General features: G+C 51.9%; 1 protein-coding gene across 6 annotated transcripts in view; it reads left to right on the forward strand.

The window, feature by feature from the left end:
- TDRD12 (tudor domain containing 12) overlaps positions 1 to 12,749 on the forward strand; it is a 122,161-nt gene that overhangs the window by 2,742 nt on the left and 106,670 nt on the right. For all 6 annotated transcript variants that reach the window (XM_083145850.1, XM_083145855.1, XM_083145854.1 and 3 more), the window contains exon 2: positions 6,888 to 6,967. In XM_083145850.1, the coding sequence (XP_083001976.1) occupies positions 6,944 to 6,967 (24 nt within the window). In that variant the 5' untranslated portion in view covers positions 6,888 to 6,943. The remainder of the gene's footprint in view (positions 1 to 6,887; positions 6,968 to 12,749) is intronic.

Below are 12,749 nucleotides of genomic sequence, written 5' to 3' on the forward strand. Positions count from 1 at the left end.
GCGGTAAAGCTGCGTACACACGGTGCAATATATTGCTCAGTGTCCAATTTTCATCAGCATCCAGAGATGGTCGCTGATGAACAGGAGACTCTGCTGGGGGAGCCGCAGAGGGAACCATTAGGAGGCTAAACATGGGAGCACAGAGCCAGACATTTATCACTGCAGCACAAACAAGTCACTGGCAATATGGTCGCTCAGCAACCGTATTGCCAGTGATATTGCACCGTGTGTACACAGCTTCAGTCAGTGATTACTGCGGTATCCAGCTCTTGCAATAACAGCTGCCCTCTGAGAAGCAGCCACGGGAGGGTGAGCTGGTCCCCAGTGGCTCCCTGCTCCTACCTGACTGCTGCTGTGGGGCTGGCTGCGCCGCCTCCTCCCTGTACGGGGCTAGGGAGGAGGAGGTCACTGGTACGGGCAGCACAGCAGGAGGCTTCTCGGACACAGTTGAGGGGGGAATGGTCGCGGTAAGTTTTCTTGCATAGCAAAGTGGTAAAAACCCAATTATCTGGGTTTTACAGCATATTTTTCCTTTAGTGCATCCCACCCAGAGTCTAGTTTAGATCTACACCAGAGGGTGCGTTACCACGGAGCACGCGGCTGTGAGGATAATCTGTTAGGCGCTGCCTCTGGGTATTACCACATGGGTTAGCGACAGTGACAGCGCAGCTCAGGGCGGAGCTGCAATCGCGCGGTAAGTCACATGCTGCTGATATTTATCACCCACCATGAATGCTGCTTTGCTGACTGGGTAATGTGTTCTCCATCTGCCACCTGGCAGACTCTCCTACTGAGCGATGTCAGTGTTCCCTTGGTTCCTGCTGCCACAAATCTTATTTATCATCTCTCCAAGCAACTTCAGTGCTCTCTCCTTTGTCCTTGCCATCGATGGTTACATTCGATAGCGTATTGCAAGTAGCTATCGATGGTCACCAACTCTGCAATGTATCACCATTGATGGTTTCAGCAACCTATAGTCATTCCTGTTTTTGTCTGTCTGGCTTGTGGGGTGGGGTTTGTGGTTGTCAGGGCGATGCTATGCTCTGTATTTTGCTCCCCAACAAATTCAGTTATGCTGTGCCATCAATGAAGGGAAAACATCTGTGGTTGCCCCATCGATGGCAAAAGAATTCAACATCGGCCATAAACCATTGATTGTTTCCCAATCACTGGTGGTCGATGGCCAACTTGATGCAGTCTGCATACCTGACTCATGTACAACCTCCTATGACACACGCTGTGGAATCCTCTGCCTTTGGGCCCACACTACTGCCTGCCCTTCCAAATGCCTCACAGCCAAGTCTGATGGAGGCAGAGAGAGGGAGAAACCCCAGCAGTGCCAGGCACAATAGCCAGAAGCCCAGCTACTGGCGGGTCCACAATAATTGTATGATAATCCGGGTGTTTGTGGGGAAAATAATCTCCTTCCAGTTAATTCCTGCTAACTTGGGCCCCTGTGTGTGTGAGGGGGAATGTGCACCGCTGTCCCCCCTGGCTTGGTATGTGAATAGTGATATCAGGCGATCTGGGGGGATGCAGTTTAAATCCCGGCGGTCGGGATCCAGGCGTTCAGAATCCCGTCGCCGAAATCCCGACAGTTTCTCCCTCCGTGGGTGTCCACGATACCCCTGGAGGGAGAATAAATTAGCGTGCCGAGTGTAGCGAGGCACCGGGCCCGCTGCGTGGCGAGCGCAGCGAGCCCGGAGGGGGGGGGGGGGCGATCCACGTCCCCCCCCTTGTCGGGATTTCGGAGGTCGGGATTCCGGCGTCGGGATTTTGAACGCCGGGATCCCGACCGCCGGGATTTCATACTGAATCCGATCTGGGCTGTGCATAGTCCTATTAGAACTGAATTGGAACTGAGGCCAATTAATGCACATATGACTTGGCGTGTGAACCTGGCACATGTTGAACAACCTGTATCCTTGTTTGCATTGTCGTGTACAGTATAGCTATAATGGTAACACTGGAGGTGGGGGTTAGAAGATGCCGCCCCACCGTTAGGGCGTTTCCAAACCCTAACCGTATCCTCCCTCCAGTGCCTAGACCTAACCCTGCCCCATCTCACTGGGATGCGGTCATTCGGTCTACAGCATGATGGTTGACAGTTCGCTAGTTCGACAGTGTCTAGGTCAACAGTCAAAAGGTCGACATGGGGTTTTCCAGTGTTTTTTGAGCCGACAGGCGGTATTTCATGCCCTACCACTAGGACGCGGTGGGAGAATAGTGTGCACAGTGAGGGGATGCGGTGCACTTTAAACTGTGCCCATGTCGACTGTGTTGACATTCAACAAACCAGTGAGTCGACCTAGACATTTTCAAACCAATGATATGTCGAGCTAACGACCTGTCAACCTTTTCTCGTGTCTACCTAATGGTGTCGACCTAATGACTGTCGACCATCATGCTGTAGACCAAATAATCCCAACCCATCTCACTGCCCAACCCTCCCTCTAGTGACTAACCCTACCCCATCCCCCACTCACTGCCTAACACTAACTGTACCCCGTTCACCCATCTCACTGCCCAACCCTCCCTCTAGTGACTAACCCTGCTCCATCCCACCCCACTCACTGCCTAACACTAACTGTACCCCGTTCACCCATCTCACTGCCCAACCCTCCCTCTAGTGACTAACCCTGCTCCATCCCACCCCACTCACTGCCCCTCCCTCTAGTGACTAACCCTATCTTATCCCCCCACTCACTGCCTAACACTAATACCCCTTTTACACCGCCGAAAAATCCGGGTCAGCGGCGGGTCAGACCCGGATCTGCGGCGGTGTAAATGGGGTGAAGCCATGTCCATTTACACGGGTCCTCTACCCAGGTCCTGACATGGGTAGAACACGGTCAGGACCCGTGTAGAGACCGGTGTAAATGGTCGCTGTGGGTTGAAGCACCCGCAGCGGGTCCTTTCCACGGCGTGCAGCGCTGTCCCCTCTGCTGCAGGAGGAGGGGGGTGTCTACTGCTGCTGAGGGGGGAGAAGCTGTTAGGCTGCTGAGGGGGGAGACGGAGGGGGTGCTGGCGGCAGCTGCTGTAACGCTTAACTCCCCCCTGCAGCCACAAGGTCCCTGCGGCGAATGGGATGTCAGTGGCGGGGGTTCCTAAGGCGGATGGAAACTAGTAGTTTCCATCCGCCGCAGGGACTCTGCCAGTGACAGCCCATTCGACTCAGGGACCCCGCGGCTGTAGCGGGGAGTTGCAGCAGCAGCCGCAGCCAGCATCCCCTCCATATAAATACCTTAAGAAAGGGCGCCAGTTCCTCCTTCATTGACGCTGTCAGCTGGTGCCTACGGCGGGGTCAGCGGTGTCTGACAGCCGCGCCGCATTACCGTCATGTAAGGTGACGTCAGCGGGGGTATCCCCTGTAACTATGTATGTGCGCGGCTATCTAATGTTAAGTGAACGCAGTAGAAGCTCCGGTCTGTGCAGTACGGGCAGGTGCTGTGTATGCAAGTGGTTTGCACTGTGCGACTAACGGGACTTGGAGAAAATGAGAATACCAGTGTCTGCTGATGTTAAAGTGAAGCTGTATGTCCAATAAGCAGAGACACTTGTTGCTGATAATGTAACATATAGACATAAATTGGTCTGGATGAGCTGGATTTTATGTTAATGAAGGGAGTAAATGTAACGTTGTGATCAATTTTGAAACTCAGATACAAAGTGGCAAGGGTTACAGGGGATGCCCCCGCTGACGTCACCTTACATGACGGCAACCCCGGCACGGCTTTCAGTCACCGCTGACCCCGCCGCAGGCACCAGCTGACAGGGTCAATGAAGCAAGCATTTTTTATGACATCCACAAGAAAAAGCAGGGCTGACCCAGGTCCAGTGTAAATGATGCAGACCCAGGTCCGACCCTGGTCGAAGTGCTTTCCATCTGAAACCTGTGTTAAACACTGGTTTTTGAACACGGATCATACCCGTGTAAGACACGGGTAAAAACACTGTTCACACTGCACATAGACCCGTGTTATACCCGTGTCGGAGCCTTTTACACTAAACCCGGGTAAACTTTGAAAAATACCAAGAATGCCCACAAGACATAGCTTTTTTCTTATTTCTTCCTCTCCCCAAATTTTAAGCAGCTCTCTTATCTCACTGTCTGTCCAACTATGGCTAGACATGTTTTGCTGTTCAAAGGGATTGTGCTGTGATGGCTGCTTGTGCCCAGCATAGGTAGGAGGCAATGTGCTGCAATGGCTACTTGTGCCCAGCGTGGGCAATGTGCTGCGATGGCTGCTTGTGCCCAGCGTAGGGAATGTGCTGCGATGGCTGCTGTACCCAGCGTGGGGAATGTGCTGCGATGGCTGCTTGTGCCCAGCGTGGGGAATGTGCTGCGATGGCTGCTTGTGCCCAGCGCCGGAGGAGCTGCTGCTGGGAAGCCTCCTCGTGGTCAGCATCTCCCAGCGCGTCTCCAGCAGAAGACATCATCTTCTGGTGCCCCTGAAGAACCAATTACCGGCCTCAGAGCGTTACCCGGATCTAAAACACGGGTAATGTGCGTTTACACTGCGCACAGACCCGTGTCATTGTCGTGTTTTACCCTGGTAGATACCAGGGTAGAATTCCCTGGTCTCTCTACCCGTGTTTTGTGAAAAGGACACGTTCACACTGACAAAAAACCCGTGTCGGTGCGCGTCCACGAGCAAAAACCCGGGTAGAATTTGCTAGTGGAAAAGGGGTATTAATGGGGTATAAAGCAGGGTCAGCTCCTGGAAACTCCAGTGTTCAAAGACCAGGGTCCGACCAGGGTTTTTGGTGTAAAAGGGGTATAACTGTACCCCATTCACCCACCTCACTGCCTAACCCTCCCTCTAGTGCCTTACCCTGCCCCCCCCTTTACTCACTGCCCGATCCTCCCTCTAGTGCCTAACCCATCTCCCCCACTCACTGCCCAACCCTCCCTCTAGTGCCTAACCCTACCCCCCCCCCCCCCCACTCACTGGCCAACCCTCCCTCTATTGCCTAACCCTACCTCACCCCCCCCCCCCCCCCACTCGCTGCCCAACCCTCCCTCTATTACAGTGGTCAGGGAACTTGGTCCTCATTACCCCACACAGTGCATATTTTGCAGGTCTCCTCACAGAATCACAAGTGAAATAATTAGCTCCACCTGCGGACCTTATAAAATGTGTCTGAGTAATTAGTACACCTGTGCACCTGCTGGGTTACCAGCAAAACATGCACTGTGTGGGGTAATGAGGACTGAGTTCCCTGACCACTGCCTAACCCTACCCCATCCCCCCCACTCACTGCCCAACCCTCCCTCTAGTGCCTAACCCTACCCCATCCCCCCCACTCACTGCCTAACACTAACGCTACCTCATTCGTCCACCTCACTGCCTAACCCTCCCTCTAGTGCCTACACCTAACCGTACCCCAGGGCTTGACACATTTCTTTAAAATCTGGGAGCCACATTGAAAGCGTAGGAGCCAGGCAAACTAAAGATAGGGACAGTGTACAACAAGGCGTGCAGCAAGAATGTACACCATAATGTCCATTACACATTATGCCACAAACTGTAATACCCATTACACATACATATTATATAATGCATATTATGCCACATACGTTACGTTTACCTACATGCTCGTTGCTATGGATTTCATGCTCTTTCCCAGGCGGTTAACATGGTCGTTGCCAGGGCTAATGCTCATTGCCGTGGAGTTATCCTGGTCTACCAGGGGTTTATGCATGGTGCCATAGGGTTAACCTGGTCTGCTAGGGGTCACAGGGTTATCCTGGTCTGCAAGGGGTTAATGTACATTGTCACAGGGTTAACCTGGTCTGCCTGGGGTAATGCTCATTGTCATGAGGATATCCTGGTCGGCCAAGGGTTAATACTCGTTGTCATGGGGTTATCCTGGTCTGCCAGGGGCAATGCTCGTTGTCATGAGGTTGTCCTGGTCTGCCTACTGATGCCTACCTAACCTGGTCCAGGCCTTTATACTGGTTCTCATGGGGTTGACTTGCTCCGCCACCTCCTCCACTTTGCTGTTACCATTTGCGGTAACGGCAGCGGCTGATACAATTATTTGCATCCCCAAACCTGCAGCAGAACACCGTCTCAGCAATGGGAAACTGCCAACCTGTCAGAAGGGGAGAGAGCTGATGCCCCCCCACAGGAGTGGCTCCGCCGTGCAAAACTCGCAACAGATCACGAGCCCGGTCCGACAGCCAATCAGGGGTCAAGCTACCACTGCCGCTCCTGATTGGCTCCTACAGCAAACTCTGTTGGTTGCTTGAATAGTTTTGAAATAGCCTCTGACGTGAACCTGTTCTCGTCTAGTGTGCTCTTGTGCAGCGGGGAGGGGGAATCGAGGAAGGGGTTTGACGACCACTCAGCCTGGCTCTCCCTGCAAGCGCCCCCGGCCACGACCAGATTCTGCTTCCTCCCAAAAAAATCTGGGGTTTGTTGAGCTGTGCCGTACCCCATACGCCCACCTCACTGCCCAACCCTCCCTCTAGTGCCTAACCTTACCCTACACCATCCCCCCCACGTCACTGCCTAACCCTCATTAGTACCTAAACTTTCCCCCACCTCTGCCTCACTGCCTAACCCTCCCTGGCATGCTTACTATTGGGGCGGCGATAATCGGAATAGTCTACGATGTCATGAGGCCGGTACCTTTTTTTTTCTGATCAGTGTCAGGACGCTGGTGTCTGTGTTGTGGCTGCCGGCATCGCAAGCTGTTGGTATGCTAACCGGATTCCCTATTCCCTTATTCTATATCGAATGTTGTGTGCATAACCCATCACACGTTACATTCCTTCATTGCCGGTGTATGGGGGGAGGAGTCAGAGGCTTCTTACTGACCTCCTTTTTATCCTTGTTTGCTTATTGTCTTATTTGCATTGTTTCTCTTGTCTTTTACAGATTAATATAGAGAATATCTTAATCTGCATTACAGTGTCTGTGAATATAGAACAGTCATGTATGAGTTATCTGTGATGAAGGTAAGAGTTGTATTCCAAATAATATATTGTTCGCTTTATTTAAAAAATGTTTGGTTCCAATCATTGGGCCAGATGTATTAAGCTTTAACAAGAGATAAATGTGGGGATAAACGTCCAGCCAATCAGCTCCTTACTGACTTTTTTCAAACACAGCCTGTAACATGGCAGTTGGCAGGTGATTGGCTGGACGTTTATCTCTCCTTATCACCCTTGGATTTATCTCTTGTTAAAGCTTAATACATCTGCCCCATTGTCAGAAGACGGATTGGCCGGCTGGTCCACTGATCTGATAAGTAAGTGCCTACATGCTTACTGATTGTCAGCCCAATGTGTTCAATGTGTGACGTCACAACTGGGCGAGCATTTACACATGCCTCCATAGTGGGACTGTCAGTCACCGACGGCCTCTGCAGCGAGTATATTCGCGGTCGGCTGACCACTGGTACGCACAGCACAATCAGCTGTGCTGCAGGGCGGGCGCAACTTGTCCATAATACCTGCCCACGATTGTATGGCCAATATAGTGGCCAGTGTGCTTCGCTGTAGACAGAGGAGTACTTTATTGATTTATTAAATAATGTATTTTCTCTATCATCCATCCTGGTGAAACAGCTCAACCTTGGGATGTAGTGGGGTCCGCAGGAGCCAGGCACCTATGCTACATCTTTAAGAGTCAGGCTCCTCCCCTGCTGCATCCCAGAAATCCCCAGTTCGTTTTAGGTGCCCACAGGAGTGGGTGCATATGCTATGGGCTGTGTGCTGCAGCTGTTTTATAGTTAGTTAGGATTTTTTTTTTTATTAATATTTCTTAGCTAAGTGCAGGTTTTCAGTGTGAAGTTTCCTGGGATAACAGCGCAGCAGAGGCTGACAGAAGTGCTTCCTGGTCAGGTTTCTGTGTGCTGGGGAGATAGCGCTGCTTTCTCCCAGCACAGCACTCTGACCTCCCCACTATTTGGGGGTGAGGTCTCCTGGGCCATGGGGAGATACCAGATCCGGCTCCCTCCATGTTGGAGATTATGCCTGTTACAGGAGCCCTGTGCAGCAGAGCAATTCCAAGTGATCCCTGTTTCAAGGGGAGACAATGGAAGGGGCCAAAAGGATTTCCCTCCCTGCTGAAGCAGAGCCGGTCTCTTTCCCCACTGTGGTCATGCGCCCTTTTCCCCACACTGTGTTGAGGTTAAATGGTGAAATATTGCTGCATGATGGTGTGGGCCGATGCACTGTGTGCTCAGCTCCAGCCTGATACCGAGGCGTTTTCCTTGGCCGAAAAGTTAAAATGTGCGGCTGAGTATGTGTTTGAAGCCAGTGAAGAGGGCGTCAAAATGGCGTCTAAGGTGTCGCCCACTTCTGTTCCTGCTAGGAGAGCTCTCTGGCTCAAGGCCTTGGAGGCGGATAGTGAGTCCAAGAAGTCACTGGAAGCATTGGCTTTTAAAGTAGAGTTCTTGTTCGGTACAGAACCGGAGACCTTGATTAAACATGCTATGGGGAAGTGTGTGTGTTAGGGATTTCCGCCCTTCCTTTCGTTTCTGTTTTCAGGGGTGGGGAGCTAGGGGCAGATTACCTTCTGGCAAGGGGCGATCATCCAGATCCCGTTTTGATGCCTTTGTGAACAAACAGTCTTCCTCGGCGTGACGATGAGAAGGCCCCCCGTCCTGGGACCAGAGTGGGGGGTCGACTCCTACAGTTTTGGGACGTCTGGTCCCGGTTCACTCAGGATCCTTGGGTACATGCTGTGATCTCACAGGGTTACAGGATCAATCTCAAGGGGGACCAACCAAATTGCTTTATCCCCACACCCTTGCATCGGGAAGCACGCATGAGATTATGGAGGCGGCGCTTTCTCTTATTCAGAAGCTGGTAGTAGTCCCAGTACCACCGGGTGAACGGCAGAAGGGATTATATTGAGTCCTGTTCTTGGTACCAAAGCCGGACGGGTCTTTCAGGCCCATTTAAAATCCCTGAACAAGCATCTGTGGGTAGATTTCAGGATGGAGTCCCTAAGGTCGGTGCTGCTAATCATGGAGCCAGGGGAATTTTAGGTGTCCGTACATATTCAGGATGCATATCTGCACGTACCTATTTGGAGAGAGCATCAGTCTATGGTTCGTTTCGCAGTAGTCTCTCAGCATCTGCAGTTTCAGACTCTTCCGTTTGGTCTGCCCACTGCCCCAAGGGTCTTCACAAAGTGATGGCTGTCATGGCGGCGGCCCTCAGGTTGAAGGGAATAGTGATCATTCCATACCCAGAGTTGGAAGAGGCGTTACAGGAGCATCTTGAAATTGCAACAAAGTTTCTCCAGGAGCACGGAGAAGTCTCAGTTAGTCCTGACCCAAAGATTGCAATTTTTGGGATTTGTGTTGGACACTCATCTACAACGGGTGTTTCAAACCAGAGGCCAAGGACATACAACTCTTGGTCCTATCGCTTCTCCAATCCCCGAACCCATCAGTCCGGATTTGCCTTAAGCTGTTGGGCAAAATGGCGGCAACGTTCGAAACATTGCAGTATGCGAGGTTTGACTCAAACTTTTCAGTGGAACATCATCAACAGTTGGTCAGGGAATCCAAAGACCATGAAACAGGAAAAGCTTGTCTGTATCGACAACCGGTGGCACCATGGGACTTGTCAATGGTGCTGGCAGTATTACAGAAGCTGCCCTTCGAACCTCGAAGGTCAGCGGACCTAAGGTTTCTTTGTAAAAACTTGTTTTCCTTTTGGCTATTACCTCGGCCAGACGAGTGTTTGAGTTGGTGGCTTTGTCCTACAAGTCACCTTTTATGTTTTTCATGAAGATAGGGCCATCCTTCGTACGGTACCTACGTTTTTGTCAAAAGTTGTGTCAAACTTTCATTTAAACTAGGAGATTGTGCTCCCGGTGTTTTGTCCTCCTGAGGAGGCAAGAAATAGGGACAAACTTTAAAAAAAATGGATGTGGTGCGTGCGATGCGCGTTTATGTGTACAGAGTGAAGGAGTTTCATAAAACGGACTCGTTACTGGTGCTGTATGACGTACATAAGAGAGGGTGGCCACCTGCTTGCATATTATTGTGCATATTATATTGTTCAGACGTTGTACTGAGTAATGTATCCTAGTCAGGGCTATTTTTCAGCAGGCTCCAGCAGGAACTGAGGCCCTTATTCTAGTTCACTCTTTCTGACAAAATATTTCTTAAAACCATGTGCACTGCAGGTGAGGCAGGTGTAAAACCCCACCCAAATCTAATTATCTCTGCACAAGTAACACCTGCCTCACCTGCAGTGCACATGGTTTTGTCCATCTAAGAAATATTTTGTCAGAGTGAACTAGAATAAGGGCCTCAGTTCCTGCTGGAGCCTACAGAAAAATAGCCCTGATCCTAGTGGGCTAAGTTGTACTGAGGATTTCTGGGATTCAGCAGGGGGGGATTCAGCAGCCTGCCTCTGAAAGACTTCGCATAGGTGCCTGGCTCCTTCGGACCCTAATACATTCCTTCGTTGAGCTGTGTCACAAGGATGAACTCAGAGAAAGGGATTCGAACGATAAGTTCTTATAAAAAAATCCTCTTTATTTTTTTTTTACCCATCCAGCTGATCTCTGGTGCACAGAAAGATTATCCATAATGGGAGGCAGTGCTTAGTGTCACAGTTCTATACACGTTATTGCTTATTGATGCGCTGTGTAACTTGCCATCATTTTTCCATTATTATTGTTATTATTTATAAATCATTTTTTGAGGGGGTTTTGCTATCCCTACCTATAATGCCCATGTCAGTACTTTCACCATATCTACATCAATGATATTTCCCCCTTCGACAATCTGACCACATATTGTCACCTCCTGGCTTTGGGATATAGTGCCACCATTGGGTAACTGTTACTGGCATTGGCGTAGAGGGGGGGTACTATTTCCCAGTGTCCATGCCTCCTCCATTTCACCAGGGCCCAGCACACCTGTCTGCTCCCCTGGGCACAGGTATATGCACTACTCTGATAAAAGGACAGGTACAGTGGGGGCGTGGCTTGGCTGAGCATGTGAGAGGTCGCGTTCTCACCGAGCTCCGCTAAATCCTTATAAAAATCCTGCATTCTGAGCCTTAAAAGACACCCGGCTGCCCCACCAACCTGCCCGGGTCACCCCCGGCACCGGCCGCAGTGAGCTGCTCCTGAACTCTCCAAAGGGTGACTGTCTGCGAGCGCGTCCATCTCCGCCTCGCTCCCCGCAAGCACGCCACGCCGCCATCTTGGGACCGGAGCGCACGAGTCCTGCGGCGTTCCCCGCGAGCGGCCGCCCTAGGAGAAGCCGCCAGCATACCAGCATACCATCGCTGGCTCCCGACCTCCTCCCACTACAACTGCGGTGACCTGGCGCCTGGCTCCGACGCTCACCCGAGACCTCGTTCCCTCCGCCCGGCACACAGAGCCAGGAGGCGGCCGACTGGAAGTGGTGTCCTGACGCCTCCCGCACCTACACCCATCGGGAGGCGAGGGTCCCCTGGAGGTCCTCTATAGGGGTGGGTCGGGCCAGAGCGCCCATTATACCTGTTGGCGCCAAACGGGCGCGGGGAGAGGGGAGGCGGCGCCATTATCTATTTCTCCTGGACTCAAGATTAATTGCATGGAGCTGCCCTTTAAGAGCTGGGGGCACTGAGAACTGCCAGCTGTGACCAGCCCTAGCCCTCCTCAATCCTCCTGTGAAAGGGGAACAGCGTATTGGGACTGGTGGCCTTGTTGCAATATATTATCTGCCCTCCGACTGGCAAGCTGCCCCCCTGCCTTTGCCTCCCCCCCAGACTCCTCTATAAGTGGCCATCTTACGCTCTATAACCTCTCCCATGAAACAAAACCAGCAGAGGGACCTGTGACAATCAATGTGTGGGCTTCCTCCTCCTGTGCCTGCTACCTAAAGGTCACATCCTACCCCACACACTCCTAACTCATTAATTGCTGCCTTATACTTGCATCATATACCTCAACATAGTGCCTCTGGACTCTCTATTCTCTTTGACCCAAGCCCCAGATCCCCTTGTGCCATGGGGAAAACGGGAGGTCCCTCCGCAGCGACTAGGCTGGAGAAATATGCTCGGGGCTCCCAGCCTCCCCCTCCAGCACAGTCAACAAGCCGAGCTGAATCTCCAAAATCCCCGACCGCTGACGAGGACTCCCCCCCCCCCCCCACCCACTGAGTCGGCTGCCCAATCCACTCAGCAGATCCTACTAGCCATTTCGGCCACCGAGCAGAGAGTCATGGACAGAATCGGCCAGGTGCAATCCGACATCTCCCTTATTCGCCATGATATGCAGAAGGTCCGAGAGCGGGTTGGGGAGGCCGAGCATAGAATTTCCGACCTAGAAGACGCGACTAACCCCCTTAAGACAGCAGTGGCGGATCTCACTATGCAAATGGCGGCCGTCAAGTCAAAAATTTCGGATATGGAGGGGCGCCTTCGTCGCAATAATGTGACATTTGTTGGTATACCTGAAAGGGCGGAGGGCTCCTCCCCGGAGAAATTCCTAGAGAGGTGGTTATTAGAGATATTTTCCCCTGACGACTTCAGCCGGCAATTCACCGTAGAAAGGGCTCACCGACTACCCGCTGGAGCTCCACCACCAGGGGCCCCCCCACGCACCTTCATAGCCAGATTTTTACACTACAAGGACAGAGACGCAGTCCTCAGGCTGGCTCGAGAGAAAGGCCCTCTTAAAATTGATAACCAGGTGGTGGCGGCGTTCCCCGACTTTGCAGCAGACGTCCAGAAGACACGGGCCCAATTTCTGCAAGTGAAACGCAAGTTACGAGACCGG

The sequence above is a fragment of the Crinia signifera genome, chromosome 6 (genome assembly GCF_055691185.1).
Source record: "Crinia signifera chromosome 6, ASM5569118v1, whole genome shotgun sequence".
Taxonomy (NCBI): domain Eukaryota; kingdom Metazoa; phylum Chordata; class Amphibia; order Anura; family Myobatrachidae; genus Crinia; species Crinia signifera.